At 40.6% G+C, this 24,169-nt stretch overlaps 1 protein-coding gene across 2 annotated transcripts in view; it reads right to left on the bottom strand.

Moving 5' to 3' along the window:
- Positions 1-24,169, bottom strand: part of ALDH7A1 (aldehyde dehydrogenase 7 family member A1) — a 45,555-nt gene that overhangs the window by 19,660 nt on the left and 1,726 nt on the right. Inside the window, exons 3-9 of one of the 2 annotated variants that reach the window (XM_036903199.2) lie at positions 23,773-23,838; positions 10,592-10,672; positions 10,147-10,270; positions 9,003-9,135; positions 5,602-5,646; positions 2,642-2,719; positions 728-825 (exon numbers count right to left, since the gene is read on the bottom strand). In XM_036903199.2, coding sequence (XP_036759094.1) covers positions 728-825; positions 2,642-2,719; positions 5,602-5,646; positions 9,003-9,135; positions 10,147-10,270; positions 10,592-10,672; positions 23,773-23,838 — 625 coding nt within the window. The remainder of the gene's footprint in view (positions 1-727; positions 826-2,641; positions 2,720-5,601; positions 5,647-9,002; positions 9,136-10,146; positions 10,271-10,591; positions 10,673-23,772; positions 23,839-24,169) is intronic. The other variant, XM_036903200.2, reaches the window with a different exon arrangement.

Below are 24,169 nucleotides of genomic sequence, written 5' to 3'. Positions count from 1 at the left end.
TTCTTTTAATGCTACTACAAACGGCATTGTTATCCAAATTTCATCTTCAAATTGTTCATTGTTAATGAATAGAAATATAATTGATTTTTTGGTATTGATCTTGTATCCTGCAACTTCGCCAAGTTTATTAGCTCTGATGGGTCTGTAAACCTGCTTTCTAAAAGTGACACCCTAACAGTAAAATGGTTGGCAAACTTACTAGTCAAGTCTCAACTCATGCTTCAGTTAGAGTCTAAATTCAGCATGGTAGCCAAAAATTGAGTCAGTATTACCCTTGAAAACCTCTTTAATGAGACATAAACTAGAACATACAAAGCCTTGTCTATACAACCTTTTTCAGTCAAATATATATATGCAACATAAATAAGAGCAGACTTATATTTTTTATTCCACATTCACTCTTAGTCTTATATTCACTGGTCCTATATAAACTGTGCATTTTCTTTTCTTTAATTTGCCAAACAGGTCTGATAGAAATTCATAAATATATTTGATATGATCCTACTGTAGTCACTGTAAAAATGAAATCCTTTGCCAAATTACGCTATTAAATTTGTGATCTCCCTAATATTAACCTACTAATAACTATGCCTTTTCTTTTACTTGGACATTCAAATAAACACAGCTGGTGTCCCCATTGAAAGGGTCAAGGAAAAAAACCCCAGCTTTTAGCTTTCATATCCATACCTAAGGGAATTAATATCCTCAATAGAAAGCCAACACTTACCAAACCTTTCCTGCACCATAAGGGCCACCTGTTTTCCCACCTGGGTGCTCCCAGTGAAGGACAGCAGGTTCACCCGCTCATCTTTGGCCATCGCTGTGCTATGAGAGAACACACATGGTTACTCAAGCAGAGAAACCCAGCAACGGTGGCACCCAGCGGGACGAGGCCAGAAAGGCCAACATGGGCCCTTGTTGTGGAAAGACAGTCAGTTAAAGACACCAAGAAATCTATCCCAAGGGAACAAGGGAAGGTCGTCATGAAAATGAACCAGATTTTCACAAGCACAGCCATGCCACAGAACAAGCTAACTAACCTGTTCTGTGAGCGCTCCATAATGAAAAATCACCTCAAGGACATTGTTAAGTAGAAAGTCCTTCCTGTACTGAGGACTAAATGGACAATACAACCTTAGCATGTCCTTGATGAGCATCCCAGCTTTTTTGCAAACTCTTCAACTAATTCCTTAAGGATCTAAAGACTGTAGGGAACCTAAAGACTATAGAGAAACAGCTTAAGTATCCCTCATGAAAGCTGACTTATAAAGGCTATGCCAGGATTTCTAGTTGCTTCTAAGGAATACAGACCAGACACTATTGCTTTGAACCTCTCTGCTCACAGTCGGGTGCTCCGAAGCGCTAGGAGGGGTCCAAGCAGGGCAGCCACAGCGTTAGACTAATGTAGGGCTGGAAGAGCTTTACGAGACCATGCATGCAGGATGCCCAGGTTCAGCCGGCAAACCCGAGGACCGATACTCAAGGCAGCTGGTGTTTAACTCGCTCCTGTCTACACTGCTGGAACTCTCGGAAGTTAATCTTCCAAGATTAACATGAAGGACTAGATGCCCAAAGCACAGGAACACAGTAGGTCAAAGAGAGACTGTTCATGTTTTAAATGACATTTAGGTAGCACTTCACTTGTACTCTGTGGGAGTTGTATTTTCTTATTTATGTGAAAAAAAAAAGGAGTAACTTATTGCTCTTTGGCATGCCCAGTGAGGACAGCAGTATGGGAAAAGTGAAGGTCAGAGGCTAACATTTTAATCACTCCAGTGAGCTTTTAAGATCTGACTCCCCTGAAACCTCACTTAAAGTCTTAGCCAGTAGTAACAGCCTAGCCTCGGTTTTCGTCACGGTTTCAGAGCAATTATAGTCAGTTCCATCTTTAAAAAAGGCTGTGACATTAGACTAAAGTCAAAGAAGCCAGACACACAAAAGGCCATGTTATATGGTTCCATTTATATGAAACGTCCCAAACAGGCCAGTCTACAGGGACAGAAAATAGATCAGTGGTAGCCAGGGGAAGGGGTGTGGTAGGAAGTGACTCCTAATGGATACAAGGTTCCTTTTAGGGAAATGAAAATGTTCTGGAATAAGATAATAATGATTACCACACACCACTGTGAATATTTTGAAAACCACTGAATCGTACATTTTTAACGAGAGCATTTGATGGATGTGAATTATAGGGTGATTTTTAAAATATAATACATTTTTGTAAAAGGTTGTATTCCCAGGGTTCCCTTTACTGGTTAGCTGAAGAGGCCAGACAACTGGACAGGGCCTCGGGGTGGAGGAGTGGAGCGCCAGACCAGGATGCCACAGCTTTGCACTGTAACTAGGCACTTGAACAAATCAAGTATCAGGAAGCCATGGACTACCCACATGTACAGCAGTTTGCTACTTTAGGACATGAACACCTTACAAGAGCAAATCTGGGCAACTAAAAAGACAACTCTTTCATAGACTCCAACAGAGGCTAGGCATCTGTAAACAAAATCCACAATGATGACAACTCTAAAACACCCATTATCACCTCCTTAGCTGTGCTGGGCTTTCATTATTCTAGTAAAGGTAATTCTAGGGAATCAACCTGGGGCCCTTTGACACAAAGACACTCCTGGTGTTATTAACCTACCCGATATCTGCTCCGCCACAAGTCAGGGAACAAATGGCACCCGGCAGCTTGTTGTCCTCCAGAACTTTGGCTATGATCCTAGGAAGGAAGCAGCGGTCACCAGGGGAACAATGTCATTTCTTAGGGTTCTTGGAAAAACAAGCAATAAATTTCAACCACTGGACTTCGCTTTTCTCAACTTCCTTTCCTGAGCCTCAAACACCCAGCCTTGGATTTCTCCTCACAATCGAGACAAGGTTTTCAAACACTTACAAGCAGAATCTTGAGAAAAAAAAACATGGAAAAAAATAAGTAAAAGACATAAAGCATTGGGCAGGCAATTCAAGGGATCACTGTCTTTGAATATTTTCTGCCAGGGCAATTTTTTTGAGGGTCTCTCACTACAAATCCATTAAAATCCAGTAAAGAAATACAAAACAGACAATGAGGAATAAAACCCAGAAGGATGAAGAAAAAGAAAGGTAGTGCCCATCGGCCAAGCATCTCTGCAAAGAGGAGCTAGGCAGAGAAGAGGTAAAGGGTGAAATGGGATGCGCCCCAAACCTAGAGCAGACACTGAGGACATACAGCAGAGGGAGCTGGACCTGCCTACGGAGCCCTAACAAGCTCAGGACTAGTGTCCACTGACTTCACTGCAAACCCTTAGGTCAGGAACTATCAGTGCCCACCAGGCTAACACACCGTGGGCCAGCACAGCGTTTTCTTAATTAGTCTCCTACAGCTTACGCTGCGAAGAGTTGAAATGATAAATACGGTTCAATGTTATTTAAATCTGACTCTGAGTTATATAATAAATGGCTCTAGGAATTCTGGTCTTTCTGAAAGAGTTCTTCCATTCATTTTGAGCTTCTTAAGGAGCAATGAAGACCCAAATACAGCAGAAGTTCTTTTCATTGATTATCCCAATTTGCTGGCTAATTTCTGATTTGTTTAATTCAAATTTCAGAAAGATCTGAATCCTATATCCACTTCCATAAAAAAAGATACTGTTGTCATACATAAGTAAATTCTCCAATTGTCCCCAGAACATCCTTTATAGTGGTTTTCTTTTTTCCATATAATCAAGGATCACACACCACGGTTAACATGCCCGAGACACGAAGCTTCAGGTTGTACAATTCTTTCCAGGGACTTAGAGTGCACATACTGCCTCCACACGTACACTGACTGCTCCTGAATGGATTTTGCTTTGCTGTCTATGGGTAAAAGTTAAGAAAACCCTTTACCCTAACGCATGAGAATCTGACCTTGGGTTAACGCTCTAGTTTGTTCCCCAGGTTACCTGCCAAATGTCAAAGTTGTCAACAAGGCTACATAGAGAACATGGCATAGAGTAAAAACAACCCCTGGCTGGTCATCTCCACCTGGACTGGGATAACTACCTAAGAGCTACGAATGGGAACCGCATGCTTTTTGATCTTCCTTACAGTGACTCTTGTAACCACACGTTCCTCGCATCTCTGGTGTATAAGCTATGCCTATAGAATTACAAGATGTTTGGGCTCCTTGTGGACATTGGGCTTTTAAGCCAGTGCACTCCAACACCTGTCCAGTGTCAACCTCATGTCCCTACCATGGCATAAACTGCTACAAAGATGCCAAAGGAAGAACAATATCTGATGCCACCAACCTGGCAAACTATGTTCCTGTCCTATGTCCTAAACAGACAGAGGTATGACACGCTGCCTATCAGCTTCTTACGTATCTGGGCATTTAGTTTAATTTATTTAAGAACTCCTAGTGCACAGTGAGCACATCCTTGGCTAATTCTGGAAAAATTCAGCCTCATTTTACTTACTCTCTTCCGGTACAAATCAGACAGTAGCCTCAGTTATCTAAAAGATCGGCCACATTCCCATATGAACATTTCAAACCTTTCAAACTGCTTAAAGCAAATAAATATAGAAAAGCTCAAAGCAACGATAACTTGGAACATTTGAAACTAATAACAAAATAAGCAGTATTTTAAACCAGCAGCTTAATAACAGTTGGCAAGTCAGTTCACTGTGTCCACATGAACCATTTTTTTGTTTTGTTTTGTTTTAAGGTTAATTTATTTTTAAAAATTGCCTGGGGAATCTCATTGTTTTTATGTGTTTTGTGTATCAGACTTTATTTCATATTTAATTTCAACACCCCTGCTTCAAGGGTATTTCTTCCTCAATATCACATATTCCTTGCAAGTAAACTCTCATACACATTCCTCTCTCCTTTTCAGTCTACTCTTTAAATGTTAAGCCAGTTTTCTTAACTCACCTTCTAACATGAAGGACCCTCTTGCATAGACTCCACCATGAGCATTCTACCAACAATTGTTAAATCAGAAAACACAGACCATGTAATCAAAAGGACATCAGGGTGTGTTACCACTCTACACGGGCAGGCAACCCTCTTCTGTACATTCACTAAATTCCAGAATAATGTATCAGCAGCACTGATTTTATGACCTAATCAGAGTTGTCAAATTCTCAAATACAAATAAATTAAATTTCTGAATCTAAAGATGAAATACATTTCAGACAGTGTTAGAAGAAGCAGTGGAATAGCATAAAAGCCATTTCTTTCTGTTTTGTTAAGTCTAGTAAACAAAATCAGTAAGAGAATCAGATGGGTAGAAATCTAATCATTAACATGTTCAATAGTACAAAATATAGCCCCTCAGTTGCAAGGATATTTCCTCGCCATTGAATTTGTTATTCTGCAAGTGACAAAATGTTTGCAAGAACTCACTTTTGACCCGTGCATCAATATCTGGCATGTTTCCACATACTTAAATGCTATGCTCTGAAAGATCTGTATACTACAAAATGACAGAAAATGTTGTTAAAACCGAAGGAGAAAAGGTTACCCAAATTCTATGCTTAAATATGGAACTTTCAAATTAGATTCAAAATTCTGCACCTAACCGTCACCCTTTCGAGATTATTCCATACCCAGAAAAAAATATCACACACACTTACTTTGTGACAGCTACACTAATGAGGGAAGTTGTTGGAGCTCCTTTCCTTGAGAGGGTTCAAAAAAAAAAAAAGAAAGCAACTTAAGTTGGTAGAAATCATAAATACCTTTTTTTTTTGAGAGAACATCTCTCATATTTATTGATCAGATGGTTGTTAACAACAATAAAATTCTGTAGAGGGGACTCAATGCACAATCATTAATCAACCCCAAGCCTAATTCTCAACAGTCTCCAATCTTCTAAAGCATAACAAACAAGTTCTTACATGGTGAACAAGTTCTTACATAGTGAATAAGTTCTTACATGGTGAACAGTGCAAGGGCAGTCGTATCACAGAAACTTTCGGTTTTGATCACGCATCATGAACTATAAACAATCAGGTCAAATATGATTATTCGTTTGATTTTTATACTTGATTTATATGTGAGTCCCACATTTCTCCCTTATTATTATTATTATTATTTTTTAAATAAAATGCTGAAGTGGTAGGTAGATGCAAGATAAAGGTAGAAAACATAGTTTAGTGCTGTAAGAGGGCAAATGTAGATGATCAGGTCATAAATACCTTTTATCATCAAGCAGAAGCAAAAGTCTGTGTCAGAAAAGGTTCTGTCTCCAAGGAGACAACTGAAACGAGTAACTGAAACAGAAATCTACCTTTCAGCTTGGGGTCTCTGGGACCAAAGCAACGACAGAACTTTCCTAAATGTCAAAGTGGCACCAAGCAATTTCGGACCCACTTACTGCACTGACCACAGGAACTGTCACATTAACCTCTAACCATCATGAGAACTGAGTGGACTGGAAATACATCAGCATGAACTTTCCCTGGAAGGCTCAGAGCTGAGGAAAACTGTACATCTAACCCTTTGGATTCGGATGCTGGAAAGCAAGGGTTCCTTTGGCAATATCAGATCATTACATCAGATCATTAATCCTCCCAATGATGCCTTGTTTTTAGTAGACAGTCTTACAGGACACTCAACCGAACACAACCTTAAGATCAGCACATGACTAGTGGGACAGATGCAAATGGGTAGAGACAACCCTCCTGATCTTCCTGTGTGAAGTTCTTACACAGACACGAAAATGGAAAACAAGCAACCGCTAGCCAAAAAAAGCAAGCTGCACAATATGTATAAATGTGTCACGTAAATATTAAAAACATGAAAAGTAGAATTATGTATTATTTATGGACACATACACATGTAGCAAAAATGTGGAGACATTCATGGGAATAACAAAAACCAGTATCAGGTAAAAAACAAGGGGAAACAGAACAAGTAAAAGGGATTGGGAATGGGGACAGGGAGGGAACGTTTTGTCTGTATCTGTAATGATTTTTTTCTTTGGACATATCTGAAGTAAATAAAGTAAAAAGTTATTTGTTTAAGGTGCGTTATAGGTACACAGGAAGTCATTATATTATTCTCCATACTTTCTATGTATTTGAAACATTTCATAACAAACTTTAAAAAACAAATAAAATAAAAACAAGCAACCAGTTTTTCATCTATAAAATACAGACATCTTCCCAGCTATGCTTCGCTATCGCATATTTTATAGATATGTAAAATTTAATGCACCGCTGGGAACATTGCCCAGTGCCTCAGAATCACTTGGAATTCCCTATCAAATTTTTATGGAAGGAAAAAAAGTGAAATTTTAAGAAGGTTGCAACTTATCACAAGTTCTATTTTTCTTCTTGTTGTTTAGTTGGTATTCTGTTTGGAGTTTGTGGTGTAAGTATATCTGCTCTTTGTTCCCAGTTTTTGGCACAGAGCATCAAACCCCCTGGAATTTCCTGAGTGACAGAAATGTCTTTGTTATGCTACCAAGGTGACTTGGGAGGGAGAGGGAGAGGGAGAGGGTAAAGAGCTGCAGGACAGGGGCTGGTCCCTGGTCACATGAAAAAAATCATCCAGGTGACTGGAGGATTGGAACTTTCAGCCCTCCTTTCCCCTAATCTCCAGGGAGCAGGGCTGAGGCTGAGTTCAATCACATATCTGTGGATTTAATCAATCATGCCTGATTTGAAAATGAAACCCCCAAAAAACTGGGCCCAGCAGCTCAGCGTAGTCTCCTGGTTGGGAGGGTGACATACCCAAAATTCACCAGAAGGGGGCATGGAAGTTCTGCATCTGGAACCTTCCTAGACTTTGCCCTATGTCTATCTTTTATAAAAAACTGTAATCCTCAAGTATAGCACTTGAGTTCTGCAGGTCATTCCAGTAAACTGAGGACTCACGGGAACCTCCAAATCTGCAAGTGGCTGGTCAGAACTGCAGATGCCCTGGAGACCTGGGGATACCTGTGGATGGCATCTCAAGTGGGAGCCATCTTACAGAGGAAGACTGAGCCCTTGAACCTGCGGAGCTGACACTAACTCCAGGCAGTGAAAGTCAGAACTGAATTACAGTATACACAGTTGTGGTGGTAACATATGGAGGAATAGGAGAAGGCTGTTTCAAAAAAATTAGTAAAAAATATATATATACCAATGGTAAAACAGGTAATAATTTAAAATCACCATTTCACAACTAGCATATCAGACTTAATATGTTAACTGAAAGAGTAGAGGAGTAGAAAACATTTCTATGGAAGTTCCTCAAAAAGGAACTGGGTCTTCCTCCTTATAAGACCCAGTAACTCCATTCCTAGGAATTAACACAAAGAAAAAAAATCTGATTTGAAAAGACATATGCTCCCCTATGTTTATCGCCACGTTATTTATAATAGCCAAGATATGGAAGCAACCTAAGTCTCCCTCATCAGATGAACAGATGATAAGGAAACGTGGTACATATACACATGGAATATTATTCATCCATAAAAAAGAAAAACCCTGCCATTTTGACAACAAGGATGGACCAACAGGGTATTATGCTAAGTGAAATAAGTCAGACAAAGACAAATGCCATGTAATTCCACTTATTTGTGGAATCTAAAAACAAAACAGCAGTAGATTCATAGACACTGTGAATGACTGTTGGTTACCATGGGAGAGGTTTTGGGTTGGGTGGTAGGGTGAGTGAAGGGGAAAAACGAGGCACAAAAATCTCAATCATAATATAAGTTGGTCGTGGGGATGGTAGCACACCACAGAGAATATAGTCAATGATTCTATACCATCCTTCTGTGTTGACAGATAGTAGCTGCACTGGTCGAGGTGAGAATTCAATAGTATGCGTAACTGCTGAACCACTGTGTTGTATGCTTGAAACCAGTGTAACACTGTGCACCAACTACACTTCAACAAAAATATTAAAATTAAAAATAAAACGTATCCAAATTAAAAAAAAAAAGAAAACCTTTCAATACTTTTAAATACTTTTAGTAATACCTGAAAATGGCTACCTTTTTATCATACTACTGGATAAGGAAGTGAATAGAACATCTTACCAGAGGCAGACATTCCCACAGATCATCGCAATGGCATTATTCCAGCCGTACACGGCCACAGGGAAGTTAAATGCAGTGATAATTCCAACCAAACCTACAGGATTCCACTGTTCAATGAGCACATGGCCAGGTCCTATAAATGGGGGAAGGCATGAACATGTTTAAGCATGCTAAGTTCATGCATGTTGAATTAATTAAGAACAAAGTCTGAAATCTTTCCATTTCAGAACAAAGGTGCCTCAGACCCAGTATGGATTCCAGACACCCTGTAGACCACTGTACATGGCTGGGGGATATTGGTGCATTAATTAGCATACAACACAAGGTGTCTTTATGACACCTTCTTATAAAACCACGGTGATACCCACCCCACTATGCCTCTGGTCCTCACCGAACTCTGACAGACAGATATTTGCCTGCACATGAATAAAAACTCTAAAAAGATATAAAAGAAACCAGCAACACTCACTTCTTCTATAGGGCCACTATGGAGCATCAAATAGGTAGAGGGGAAACTTTTCATCCTTTATCTTTTCATTCCTTTTTAATTTTGTGGTAAGAACATCTCACCTCTTCAAAATAAACATTAAAATAATTTAAAAAGTAAATACAACTTTCCCATAAAAGTGTAGGACAGGGGAAGGTAATCTTCATACACATGACTTTTAATACATGCCAATAATGAACAACTCAAATTAGCTTAATCTTTGCCATATGATTTGACCATTTGGGTCACTTATTTCCTATTGATACCATAATAAACATCTTTACATATAAACCTTTGTCAAAATTAGATTCTTAAAACTGGTATTAAACATTTAATGTTCTTTGGATGTATTTCTAAGTGGTTTTCCGGATGGACCAATTACTCACATTGCAAAAGTACCCATAATAAAAGTGTTTTTCTCACCTATGGCCATGCCAACACTGAGTTTTATCTTTAAAAATAAAACTTTCGAAGTGTCTCAATCTGATGTTTTCACCTATGTAAATCTGCATTTCTCAGTAGGAAGATGAAAAGGTATCTTTGTGTATTTATGTGCGACTTGACATTCCTCTTTTGTAAACTTTCATAGCCAGAGCATTTTTTTCAGAGCTCTGTATCAGAGTAGAAAACTCTTAGCTTACTGTCTTCATTGCTTACTTTCAGAAGGCAAGATGGGTCCACCAATCATCCGTGATAAGCCAACGGCATAATCACAAATATCCACGTACTCTTGAACTTCTCCCACGCCTTCCACTAAGATTTTCCCCATCTCCAAAGACACCTAAAAATACAAAAGCCAAGCGGTATTTGTCCAGCAGATTTCACATTTTAAACATCAACTTTATGGAGAGGAAATGCAAAATATTTTGTGTGTTTGTGAAGATAATAAACTTCAGAAACACTTCTGATTTTTCTGAAGATTAAAACCCAAGAATTATCTTCACTTTTTCTCTGTTAATCTTGTTAATCTTTCCTCTGAAGAGAAGATTTTTGAAACATATAAGTTGCTTTTCTTTAAAAAATCACTATCTTACACACAGAAATGCATGACAGCCTTATTCCCCACTCAAAGGATTATATGTTTACTACAAAATTACTTTACCAAGCTTCCCAGCACATGGATCTTCTCCCGCAAGGCATCACCAATCTGTCTCACGACTTCTCCTCGCTTGGGAGCAGGAATCTAAGGAAAGGATGGAATCTTAATGTCTGCTGCAAAGTGTAAACCTGTGTTCAAACACAGACTTAGATAAAAGTGCTCTAAGAGAACAAAGTTCGAGCATACCAAGGGCAGCCTTTTAAGTCACATCAAGACTATGACATGATAGGCCCTAAAATCTACACCAGAGACCCAAAAAACATCTAAATGATAGATTCTTAGTGAACAAGGGACTGTGCCAAGCACAGAGACTTATTTCAAAAACTGAAACAACCTTTGGGGATGACTCCAGAAAACTTAAAATGCTTTAGATACCTCTAAGTTTTTATGATTCCCAGTGAAATTTTCTTATGGGTGAAAATCTGACTGCATGCCCAAACCCTAGAATCAGCTTACTCACAACCTGGTATTTCATAACCAATCAAATTACACCATTCACTTGCCAGATATTATCTTAGCACCTAGTGCATGACTACCATGCTAAGTCCTGGATGCTAAAATAAGTGAGGCATTCATGGAGCTAGTATTACAAAAAAAAAAGAGCAACAAATCAGTCCACAAGGGCTGAAAAGACCAAAAAAATAAATAGGCTTGTAGAATAAATGTGTGAGTTAACTTATCTAAAAAGTTATCAGGCAAAATCTCCAAGTAGGGGAGAATGAAGCTGAAACCCAACTTTGGCTGATATGGTTGGCAAAAGATAACCCTAGGAACATTCTTCCCAAGGAAAAGAAAAAATAATTCAGTGACCTGTGGAAAACAGAAGCTTGTATTTCAGGGGCTAACTGGGAAGGCCGGTATGCCTGAAGCTGGAAGCTTTTAAGGGGTCCAAATCCTTCTCCAGGTGCAGTGGAAGTCCTTCACAGTGTTTAAGGAGCAGAGTAAGTTATCTGCTTTCCTTTTAACATCACTGTTGGATGAGTGGACAATAAATTGGAGGGGAAAAGAGTAGAAGCAGGGAAACTAATTAAGAATGTATTCTAGTAGCCTAGGCAAGAGAACATGGTGACTTAATCTTAAGATTGAACCAAGAGACTGATTAGGAGGAACCAAGATGGTGGCGTGAGTAGGACAGTGGAAATCTGCTCCCAAAAACATATATATTTTTGAAACTACAACAAATAGAACTGTCAGTCCGGGGAAAGGAAATACTGGGGCAAAATACCCCTAAAAAACAAAATCAGTCAAAGGGAGAAATAAAGTTTAAAACCCGTTTATTGCTCACAAACTGCACTCCCAGGCCGTCTTTCTTCTCTGCTCAAGCAGCAACCACACTGGCCTTCCCCCTCACCTCTCAGGTACAGGTAAGCCCTCTGTTGCCCAGGTAATCACCCAATGATATGGAGATGAACTTCTCCACCCAAGGAAACATGCAAATGCACTAAAGCCATACTTCTCTCCAACTCTGAAAGCTTGTTGATCAGAGCCAGATGAGATATTCTGGAAATACTACAATTCCACCCACAACTATTCCTAAAAGAGACACTAGAAGACACAGGACAACAGCCGGGCTACACCTACACCTGCGAAAACCCAGCGCCTCATGAAGGGAGTAAGATACAAGCCACACCCCGGCAGGACCCGAGCGCCACCTCTACCCCAGCTCCTCGTCGGGAGTAGAGAGCGGGGAACTCCGGGCACCATAACCCCCTGGGCAGCAGCGCAGCTCTGAGGCCCCTCACAGCCATCAACAGCCTCCGGCCCATTGCCCCTCCCGCGCGGCCCCGCCATAGCAGATCAGCGGCCTGAGACTGGCCATGCCCACAGCAGCCATGCAGCGCTTCCTCCACAGCGGCCCGGGCAAGAATCAGAGACCCCATCTGCGCACAGCTGCCCGGCACAAGCCACTAGGGGTCACCATTCTCACAGGAGAAGGAGGCGAGGAGCAAGTGGGAAGGGACTTTGTTCTCCCAGCTGACAAACGTGCCAACTGCCCACAACAACCTCTATTGCCATGAAAAGGCAGAAGAATTTGATCCAGACCAGAATCACACAGACATCCTCCCCTAAGAGAGAACCTGGGGAGACAGACTTAACCAAATTTCCTGAAAAAGAATTCAAAATAAAGGTCTTAACCATGCTGATGGACTTGCAGAGAAATATCCAAGAGCTAAGGAGGGAGAATACAGAAATAAAACAATCTCTGGAAGGACTTAAAAGCAGAATGGACGAGATGGAAGAGGCCATTGATGGACTAGAAACCAGAGAACAGGAACGCAGAGAAGCTGACGCAGAGACAGACAAAAAAATTTCCAGGAATGAAACAATATTAAGAGAACTGTGTGACCAATCCAAATGGAACAATATTTGCATTAGAGGGGTACCAGAAGAGAACAGAGAGAAAAAGGGATAGAAAGTGTCTTTGAAGAAATAATTGCTGAAAACTTCCCCAAACTGGGGGAGGAAATAGCCCCTCAGACCACGGAAGCACACAGAATTCCCAACAGAAGGGAAACAAGGAGGACAACACCAAGACACATAATAATAAAAATGGCAAAGATCAAAGACAAGGACAGAGTATTAAACGCAGCCACAGAGAGAAAAAAAGCTCACCTACAAAGGAAAACCCATCAGGCTATCATGAGACTTCTCAACAGAAACCTTACGGGCCAGAAGAGAATGGCATGATATATTTAATGCAATGAAACAGAAGGGCCTTGAACCAAGAATACTGTATCCAGCACGATTATCATTTAAATATGAAGGAGGGATTAACCAATTCCCAGACAAGCAAAAGTTGAGGGAATTTGCCTCCCACAAACCACCTCTACAGGATATATTAAAGGGACTGCTCTAGATGGAAGCACTCCTAAGGCAAAATAGATGTCACCAGAAAAAATAAAATCACAGCAAAGAAAGCAGAATAATCAAATACTAAATAAAGGCAAAACATAAAATCAACTACCCACAAAAACAGTCAAAGGAAACACAAAAGAGCACAAAATAAAACACCTAACATATAAAGAATGGAGGAGGAATAAGAAGGGAGAGAAATAAAGAATCATCAGACTGTGTTTATAATAGCTCAATAAGTGAGTTAAGTCAGACAGTAAGATAGTAAAGAAGCTAACCTTGAACCCTGGTAACCACGAACCTAAAGCCTGCAATGGCAATAAGTACATATCTTTCGATAATCAACCTAAATGTAAATGGACTGAATGCACCAATCAAAAGACAGAGTAACAGAATGGATAAAAAAGCAAGACCCATCTATATGCTTCTTTCAAGAGACTCACCTCAAACCCAAAGACATGCACAGACTATAAGTCAAGGGATGGAAAAAGACATTTCATGCAAACTATAGGGAGAAAAAAGCAGGTGTTGCAGTACTAGTATCAGACAAAATAGACTTCAAAACAAAGAAAGTCACAAGAGATAAAGAAGGACATTATACAATGATAAAGGATTCAATCCAACAAGAAGATATAACTATTATAAACATATATGCACCCAATAAAGTAGCACCAACATATGTGTAACAAACACTAACAGAATTAAAGGAAGAAATAAAATACAATGCATTTATTTTAGGAGACTTCAACACCCCACTCACTCCAAAGGACAGATCCACCAGACAGAAAATAAGTAAGGAAACAGAGGCACTGAACAACACACTAGAACAGATGAACCTAATAGACATCTACAGAACTCTACAGCCAAAAGCAATAGGATACACATTCTTCTCATGTGCACATGGAACATTGTGCAGAATAGACTACATACTAGGCCACAAAAAGAGCCTCAGTAAATTCCAAAAGATTGAAATTCTACCAACCAACTTCTCAGACCACAAAGGTATAAAACCAGAAATAAATAGTACAAAGAAAGCAAAAAGGCTCACAAACACAAGGAGGCTTAACAACATGCTCCTAAATAATCAATGGATCAATGACCAAATCAAAATAGAGATCAAGCAATATATGGAAACAAATGACAACACAAAGCACCAACTTCTGTTGGACACAGTGGAAGCAGTTCTAAGAGGAAAGTATATAGCAATCCAGGCATATTTAAAGAAGGAAGAACAATCCCAAATGAATAGGCTAAAGACACAATTCTCGAAATTGGAAAAAGAAGAAAAAATGAAGCCTAAAGTCAGCAGAAGAAGGGACATAATAAAGATCAGAGAAGAAATAAATAAAACTGAGAAGAATAAAACAATAGAAAAAAAAATCAAAGAAACCAAGAGCTGGTTCTTCGAGAAAATAAACAAAATAGATAAGCCCCTAGCCAGACTTATAAAAACAAAAAGAGAATAATCTACACACATCAACAGAATCAGAAATAAGAAAGGAAAAATCACGACGGACCCCACAGAAATACAAAGAATTATTAGAGAATACTACAAAAAACTATATGCTAACAAGCTGGAAAACCTAGAAGACATGGACAACTTCCTAGAAAAATACAACCTTCCAAGACTGACCAAGGAAGAAACAGAAAATCTAAACAGACCAATTACAGCAACAAAATTGAATTGGTAATCAAAAAACTACCCAAGAGCAAAACTCCCGGGCCAGATGGATTTACCGCGGAGTTTTATCAGACATACAGAGAAGACATAATACCCATGCTCCTTAAAGTTTTCCAAAAAATAGAAGAGGGAATACTTCCAGACTCATTCTATGAAGCCAGCATCATCCTAATACCAAAACCAGGGAAAGACCCCACCAAAAAAGAAAAGTACAGACCAATATCCCTGACGAACATAGATGCAAAAATACTCAACAAAATATTAGCAAACCGAGTTCAAAAGTACATCAAGAGGATCATACACCATGACCAAGTGGGATTCATCCCAGGGATGCAAGGATGGTACAACATTCGAAAATCCATCAACATCATCCACCACATAAACAAAAAGAAAGACAAAAACCACATGATCATCTCCATAGACGCTGAAAAGGCATTTGACAAAATTCAACATCCATTCATGATAAAAACCCTCAGCAAAATGGGTATAGAGGGCAAGTACCTCAACATAATAAAGGCCATATACGAAAAACCCACAGCCAACATCATACTAAACAGCCCATACTGAGAAGCTGAAAGCATTTCCTCTAAGATCGGGAACAAGACAGGGATATCCACTCTCCCCACTGTTATTCAACATAGAACTGGAGGTCCTAGCCACGGCAATTAGAAAAAACAAAGAAATACAAGGAATCCAGATTGGTAAAGAAAAAGTCAAAGTGTCACTATTTGCACACAACATGATATTGTGCATAAAAAACCCTAAAGACTCCACTCCAAAACTACCAGAACTGATATCGGAATATAGCAAAGTTGCAGGATACAAAATTAATACACAGAAATCTAAGGCTTTCCTATACACTAACAATGAACTAAAAGAAAGAGAAACCAGGAAAACAGTTCCATTCACAATTGCATCAAAAAAAGTAAAATACCTAGGAATAAACCTAACCAAGGACGTGAAAGACCTATACCCTGAAAACTACAAGACATTAAGAGAAATTAAAGAGGACACTAACAAATGGCAACTCATCCCATGCTCTTGGCTAGGAAGAATTAATATTGTCAAAATGGCCATCCTGCCCAAAGCAATCTATAGATTGAATGTAATTCCTATCAAAATACCAACAGCATTCTTCAATGAACTAGAGAAAATTGTTCTAAAATTCATATGGAACCACAAAAGACCTCGAATAGCCAAAGCAATTCTGAGAAGGAAGAATAAAGCTGGGGGTATTATGCTCCCCAACTTCAAGCTCTACTACAAAGCCATAGTAATCAAGACAATTTGGTACTGGCATAAGAACAGACCCACAGACCAGTGGAACAGAAGAGAGACTCCAGACATTAACCCAAACATATATGGTCAATTAATATACGATAAAGGAGCCATGGACATACAATGGGGAAATGACAGTCTCTTCAACAGATGGTGCTGGCAAAACTGGACAGCTACATGTAAGAGAATGAAACTAGATCACTGTCTAATCCCAAACACAAAAGTAAATTCGAAATCAATCAAAGACCTGAATGTAAGCCATGAAACCACAAAACTCTTAGAAAAAAACATAGGCAAAAATCTCTTGGACATAAACATGAGCGACTTCTTCATGAACATATCTCCCGGGGCAAGGGAAACAAAAGCAAAAATGAACAAGTGGGAGTATATCAAGCTGAAAAGCTTCTGTACAGCAAAGGACACCATCAATAGAACAAAAAGGCATCCTACAGTATGGGAGAATATATTCATAAATTACAGATCCGATAAAGGGTTGACGTCCAAAATATATAAAGAGCTCATGCACCTCAACAAACAAAAAGCGAACAATCCAATTAAAAAATGGGCAGAGGAGCTGAATAGACAGTTCTCCAAAGAAGAAATTCAGATGGCCAACAGAGACATGAAAAGATGCTCCACATCAGTCATCAGAGAAATGCAAATTAAAACCACAATGAGATATCATCTCACACCAGTAAGGATCGCCATCATCGAAAAGACAAACAACAAATGTTGACGAGGCTGTGGAGAAAGGGGAACCCTCCTACACTGCTGGTGGGAATGTAAATTAGTTCAACCATTGTGGAAAGCAGTATGGAGGTTCCTCAAAATGCTCGAAATAGAAATACCATTTGACCCAGGAATCCCACTTCTAGGAATTTACCCTAAGAATGCAGCACTCCAGTTTGAAAAAGACAGATGCACCCCTATGTTTATCGCAGCACTATTTACAATTGCCAAGAAATGGAAGCAACCCAAGTGTCCATCAGTAGATGAATGGATAAAGATGTGGTACATATATACAATGGAATATTATTCAGCCATAAGAAGAAAACAAATCCTACCATTTGCTGCAACAACATGGATGGAGCTAGAGGGTATTATGCTGAGTGAAATAAGCCAGGTGGAGAAAGACAAGCACCAAATGATTTCACTCATATGTGGAGTATAAGAACAAAGGAAAACTGAAGGAACAAAACAGCAGCAGAATCATAGAACCCAAGAATGGACTAACAGTTACGAAAGGGAAAGGGACTGGGGAGGATGGGTGGGAAGGGAGGGATAAGGGCGGGGAAAAAGAAAGAGGGCATTACATTTAGCATGCATAGTGTGTGGGGGGCAGGGGAAGGGCTGTGCAACACAGAGAAGACAAGAAGTGATTTTACAGCATATATTACTACACAGATGGACGGGGTATGTGGGGGGGACGTGGTGAAGGGGGGAGCCTAGTAAACATAACGTTCTTCATGTAATTGTAGATTGATACCAAAATTAAAATAAAAAAATAAAGAACAAAGGAAAAACTGAAGGAACAAAACAGCAGCAGAATCACAGAACCCAAGAAAGGACTAACAGTTTCCAAAGGGAAAGGGACTGGGGAGGATGGGGAGGATGGGTGGGAAGGGAGGGAGAAGTGGGGGAGAGAATTAAGGGGGCCTTCCAATTAGCATGTATAAGGTGGTGGGGGGCACGGGGAGGGCTGTGCAACACAGAGAAGACAAGTAGTGATTTTACAGCATCTTACTACACTGATGAACAGTGACTAATGGGGTATGTGGGGGGGACCTGGTGAAGGGGGGAGTCTAGTAAACATAATGTTCCTCATGTAACTGTTGATTATTGATACCAAAATTGAAAAAAAGATTGAAGCAAGGGAGACAAAAAGTGGATTCAGGATTATTTTGAAAGAATGGACAGGACACAGAGGTGGGCATGAAATGAAGGGAATGAGAGAAGGATGACTCCCACGTCTGTGGTTTGAACACCTAGATAGATGGAAGGATAATTACTGGAATGAAGAAGGCTTGGGAGAAGCAGCAGGTTTGGGGGAGGTGAAGGGTACAGGTTAGGCCATATTAAGTTCAAAGTGTGATTCATGAATAAAGTCAGTTTCCCCAGCTGTGATCATCGCTCTCTTCTTTCCCCTCCAGCCCTTCCCAACTAAGTCTACCTATTCCTTCAAAAGGCAACTGAAAGGGCCATTGTCCTCCCTGGAACCTTTCCTCCCCCCAGGCTGGAGCCAGACACCACACAGCCCCTCCCGCAGAGGGCCATCAAAGCACTATTCAGTCCACCCCCCAGAGCTTGCCTATGAGCTCAGGGCTCTTCTCTGCTGATTCACAAACATTTCACCGCATCTTCCTATAGCTCTTCTGGGGGATAACTTGGCATTCTATTACCATTTAATAAAAATATCCCTACCTTTTAACTAGGCAATTCCATTTCTGGAAATTAGGCATATACTTAAGTGTATAAAAGTGCAGGTACAAAAACATTCATTGCAGTGCTGTTTCTAGTACAGAAAAACAGAAACCATCTCCATGTGCATAAGCACATGTCTAGTTAATTATGGAACAGCCATAAAATGGACTACTACCTCACCCTCTCTACAGAGACTAAGGTATTTTTATAAGGAAAAACACTTAAAAGCTAGGACAGAGTAACAGAAAATAGCAAAATAATGAATATAGTAAGTTAATTTTTGCTTACATTTGAAAGAATATACAGCAAGATAACAGTGGTAATTTCTGGGGAATGGAATTATAACAGACTTTCATTCCCCATTTTTATATCTGAAACATTTGCCATTTTTATGATAAATGCACTCTTTCACATAAAGGAAACAATTATGTTAAATGTATCAGCACAGATCTGACACATTTCCTAGAGCATGGCATGGGTTTAATAATGTTTTGATTGCATTTAGCCCCATACATTTATAAGGTTAGCACATGGGTTAATTTCAACTTAAAATGGCCAATACACATGGCCTTTTACCTCCCCTTCTGTACATATTTAGTCTTTCAACCAATAATTATTGTACACCCTGTATGTGCCAAATATTGTGCTAATCCCCGGGGATACAAGGAAAACAAGCTCCAATTCATGCTCACTAGAGCTGACGGGGTGGGAGGGACAAGCAACAGGCAGGCGATTACAACCTCCAGTGAGTAAGTGGCATGACAGAGGGCCACCTGGGAGTGTTGTTAATTTAGGGTTACATGGGGCAAGGGAGTGGGGAGAAGGGAGGCTTTTTAAGAAAGTTCAGAGTTGTAACCTAAGACCCAAAACACGATTCATGCTCACCAGGCGAAGAGGCAGAGAAAGTGGAGGAAAATTATGAGCAACAAGGAGCACAGCACATGCAAAGGCCTAAAGGTGGTTTTGGAAAACTATAAGGAGTTCCAAGAGGCAGGACGGGAAAGTTGGGACCACACTGCCAAGGGCTACATGCAAGACCCAAAGGGCAGGGGGGACATCACCATGCATTTTCAAACAGCACTCTAGCTGTGGTGCTGAAAAATGGATAGGAGGCAGATTAAGCCCAACCAGAGATGATGGCCACCCAGGCTACAAAAACAGCAATGGAGATCAACGTAACAGTAAACATTCAAGACTTCGTGAATGATTGAGTCTCAATCCCAACTATACATTAGAATCACCATCTAAGGAACTTTTAAATCAGATTCTATTCCAGACCACTCAAACCTGACATCTTCTTTTTCTCCAGCTTCCCAGATGATTTGTAGGAGCAGCAAGAGTTAAGAAAGCCAGGATTGGGTTTGGGGAAAGGGAAATGCAGGGGGAGTAGGTAATGAGAAAGACAGCCACCTCTCCCGGAGCTTGACGGATGCTAGCATGACAGGGCGTCAATAGCCTGAGACCCTCTGGAAGGACAACATGCGTTCCCATCCCTGAACACTTCACGCTGAAGTCACATGTAGAAGGAGCATCCGAGACAGCCCTGAGGAAGGAACAATGAGCATGGAAGGAAGGATCTTCTGAGCCTTTGGGGAAACAATACAAATATCCGTGTTAAAGCCCAGCCAGGTATCCCGTATTCCTTTATGCCTGTTAACCATTCCCTGTCCTCAAGTGAGAAACGGACTCTGGCTTTTCCTCCCCAGAGATGGAGGGAAAAATGAGGACACTTAGGTAACAGAGGGGCAGAAACAGGTGGCATTTGGGGCTGAAGCCAGTTCGTGAAGGAAAGCATCAGTGCCAGTATTCCCAACCAGGTTCTCTGTGGTTAGTTCTCATTAGGAAGACATCAGTTTTTATCAACTACCTCTCCATACATTTATACTTTATTTTCCTTTTCCCTCAAAGAAAAATGTTCCCTTTGAAAAATTCCAGGCTCAACACAAATGAACTAAATGAAACAGTGGTTCGTTCCTCACACCCGCAAGGCCAGCCACAGGGCCCCGACCAGGCAGAAGCTGCCCCACACCAGTGAGGATCCAAGAGGGAAAGTGCGTGGACCAGCGGGGGCCCAGGCATAGGTCAGTTCTCATCTGGGGCACCAGCAGCCCCAAGCCCCCACTGGTAGGAGCTCCTGAGGCAGTTAGGAAAGGCTCTGCCTCCCCCAAAGTTTGTACTCAATTGCATCACTCCAATTCTAATTCGTGGGATCCCCACCTGACTCTACGACCACTGTGGAAAGCAACCTGTTCCCACTTCAGCACTGCCACCCTACTGGGAGGCCTGAGAAGTACCAGAAGTATGAGAAAGAGTATTAGGTGCAGAGGCTGGCTTGCTGGGTAAGAGCGGACTGCCAAGTGAGATCCTGAATGCAAACACACGCAACAACAGAGTACAGCCCCATGTTAAAGAAAGACACAACAATGTCAGCTGCCACCCCTGGGGCCAGGCAGCTCATTTAAAAGCCAGTTCGAGAAAAGACCTGAGTTCACACACTCTTTTTTTCAAACATGATCATATTTACCTTCTGTAAATACATACATATAATAGATGTCCCTGGTCAAGTTTCACTGTATTCAAAACAGCTTATGCCAAGAATGAATCCTAAAGGATATTATGTTGCTAACAAATTGCCAATTGTAATAAAGGTGTGATAATAAATGCAAGAGGTTAGTAGTAAGGTACACTGGCCAAGAGTGATGAGTGGGTAGAGGAACTCTCTACTTCTTACTCATCTTTCTATTGAGGGAGATTCAGAAAAAGCCATCCCAGAATATGCCACTCTGGCATCTGAATTATTTTGAGCTGAAGGCAATCAGGAGCCCAGCCAACTCAAGAAAAAGTAATTCCCTCCCCCATTAACTGCCTAAAACTCATAAAGGGGCCTATACCAGGAAGACAGGTAACTTCATATTGGAAAGGCTTGTTTACCAAACACTTGCTCTTCTCATTTCTCTATGAACTGCCACCCTCCCCCTGGAAGCCCCAGGCACCAATCCCTGTCTTTAGCACAGGATGGTACACAAGCCTCAATGGCCTAGCCACCTTTGGGTCTTATCTTTGTCCCCACACTGACCCCCATGTGAAACTAAATTTTGCTTTTCTCCTGTTAATCTTTCTTACGTCAATTTAATCATTAGACCAGCCACAGAACCCAGAAGGGCAGAATGGAAAATTTTTCCTCCCCAACACTACTCTAAAAAATTAAGTCCATTAATTCTTCAAAAAACACTATTACATACAGGAAAACAATGATTTAAAAAATTATGCAGAAACTTTAGGCTGCTATACAATGCAATCACAGGTCACAAAATTTTACACATGCTGTATATGTACATGTATGTATAATAATCACAGCTATGAAATAGACACGTAAAAGACTGGAAGGAAATGCATCAAAAATATTAACTCCAATAACCATTCTGTATGGATGGTGAGAAAAGGGTATTAAATTCGATTACCTTATTTGCTGTAATAGCCAATTTTCTTTTTTAGTAAGCAGTACATATTACTTTTATGATCGGAAAATAAAAGTTGTTTTTAAAACAATAAATGACACTGCTTTGGACACTATTCTCCAGGTAGGGTAAACTTTACTTAGAATACTGTTTACTTTTGGAAGTGTTTTCCTGCTCAGGCAAGTTTTGATTTCATATAATGGACCCCTGAGCCTAATTAGTTAAAGCAGAGGGAAAATGTTGCTCGTGCTTTGCACAGGGGTGGTCTCTTGGCAGACAACAAAGCTGGGTCCAACCCAACTGGATGGTCTGTCCCTTCCCAAGTGCCCCTAGCAATCACTGATTCACAGAAACACTGCAGCTCAGCCAGCTAGTGGTTTTGTAACTCAGGTACTGAGGCTTACCCCAACCAGGCTCTCCATCAGCACTTTAAATGATTAACCTGTGTAACCCTCAAGGTAGCCTCCAAAGGTAGGCATTATCAGGTCTCCCGTTTTTACACAACAAAGCAAGTTATTTACCCAGGCCTAGAATCTTTGGTAGTAGACTAAAAGGGTTATTCAGAGTCGGGGGAGGTAAAGGAGAATTGGGAAATCCAGGCTATCACTGTTGACTCGCCTCCTCCAGAGCCTGACTTCACCTAGTGACAGCGCAGTGTGGCCCACCCCAGCTCCTACACTTGCTCAAATAACCCCTAGTGGAGACAGTCAGAGGCCAAAGCCTCATCAGACCGTTGATGAACTCAAGCCCCTGCCCTTTAAACCAGGAATATCAACCTATTGATGAGTTACTCCCTCCCCGCCCCCTTAAGCTGCCAGGAAAAACGAAAAAGAGCAAAGGATATTTTTAGCATAAATATTCCTTACTTTTTGGTCAATTTTAAGTTTAAATAACTTCAGGTGGAGAATAAAGAAAGGGTACCCATTTGTGGGTAAAACTGTAACATTTCCAAAATATCTCCCCTGGCTTTAGTACATCTGCATATCAATAGGCATTCAGAGGTGGAAAGAAGTATGGCTTTAGTGCATTTGCACCATTCCTCAGGGGTGGAGAGAGGTTCTTCTCCACATCAATGGATAATTACCTGGGCAACAGAGGGCTTATCTGTACCTGAAAAGTGAGGGGGAGGGCCGGTTTTGCTTCTGCTGCTGCATAAAGAGAAGGGCTCAGACTGCAGTTTGTAAGCAATAAATGGGTTTTAAACTTTATTTCTCCCTTTGACTGATTTCGGTTTTTAGAGGTATTTTGCCCTGGAATTTCCTTTCCCCGGACTTACACCACTGCTCAAGTTTCTGCTACATCAGTAGTTTCACGCCATTTAAAATTACCCATTTACTGAAGGCCAGATATGGAAAAGGCACTATCCTAGGCCTACTGCAGAGACTCACAGTCCCCAAAGAACTCCCATTTCAGGGAACACTGACCTGCTCAACAGATGTTTCTTTTCTTATTGCAGTTACAATAGCTAAACATGTTGCAGCCACCATACTTACTTCCGCCCAGATTCTCCATGCTTCCCTGGCTTTATTTACAGTTTCTTCATAGTCAGCCACACTGGCCTAAATTAAGAATTGGTGGGGTAGGAGGGGGCAAAGAAAAAAGGAAATGGAAGTGATAATCTCCTTCTAAAAACACACAGATCATTTTTGAAAATCTCTGGGTGACCCTAAGATTTGTGGTTCAGAATGATTTTCACAGCCTACACTTCCAAACTCCATTAAGACAAGTGAGAATCTAGCTGTGCTTTTTTAAAACCTCACCTTTCTCAAAGCAATGTCCATCAGCCTCATCTGGGAAGAACATCTGAGGTCTATCAGAAATTCGGAGCCTCAGACTGCAAGCCAGATTTAAGAGGACAGACGCTTCATTCTAACAACATTCCCACGTGAT

The sequence above is a fragment of the Manis pentadactyla genome, chromosome 13 (assembly GCF_030020395.1).
Source record: "Manis pentadactyla isolate mManPen7 chromosome 13, mManPen7.hap1, whole genome shotgun sequence".
Taxonomy (NCBI): domain Eukaryota; kingdom Metazoa; phylum Chordata; class Mammalia; order Pholidota; family Manidae; genus Manis; species Manis pentadactyla.
Note: the sequence above shows the minus strand (reverse complement) of the source record. Positions and strands in the feature narration are given on the sequence as shown.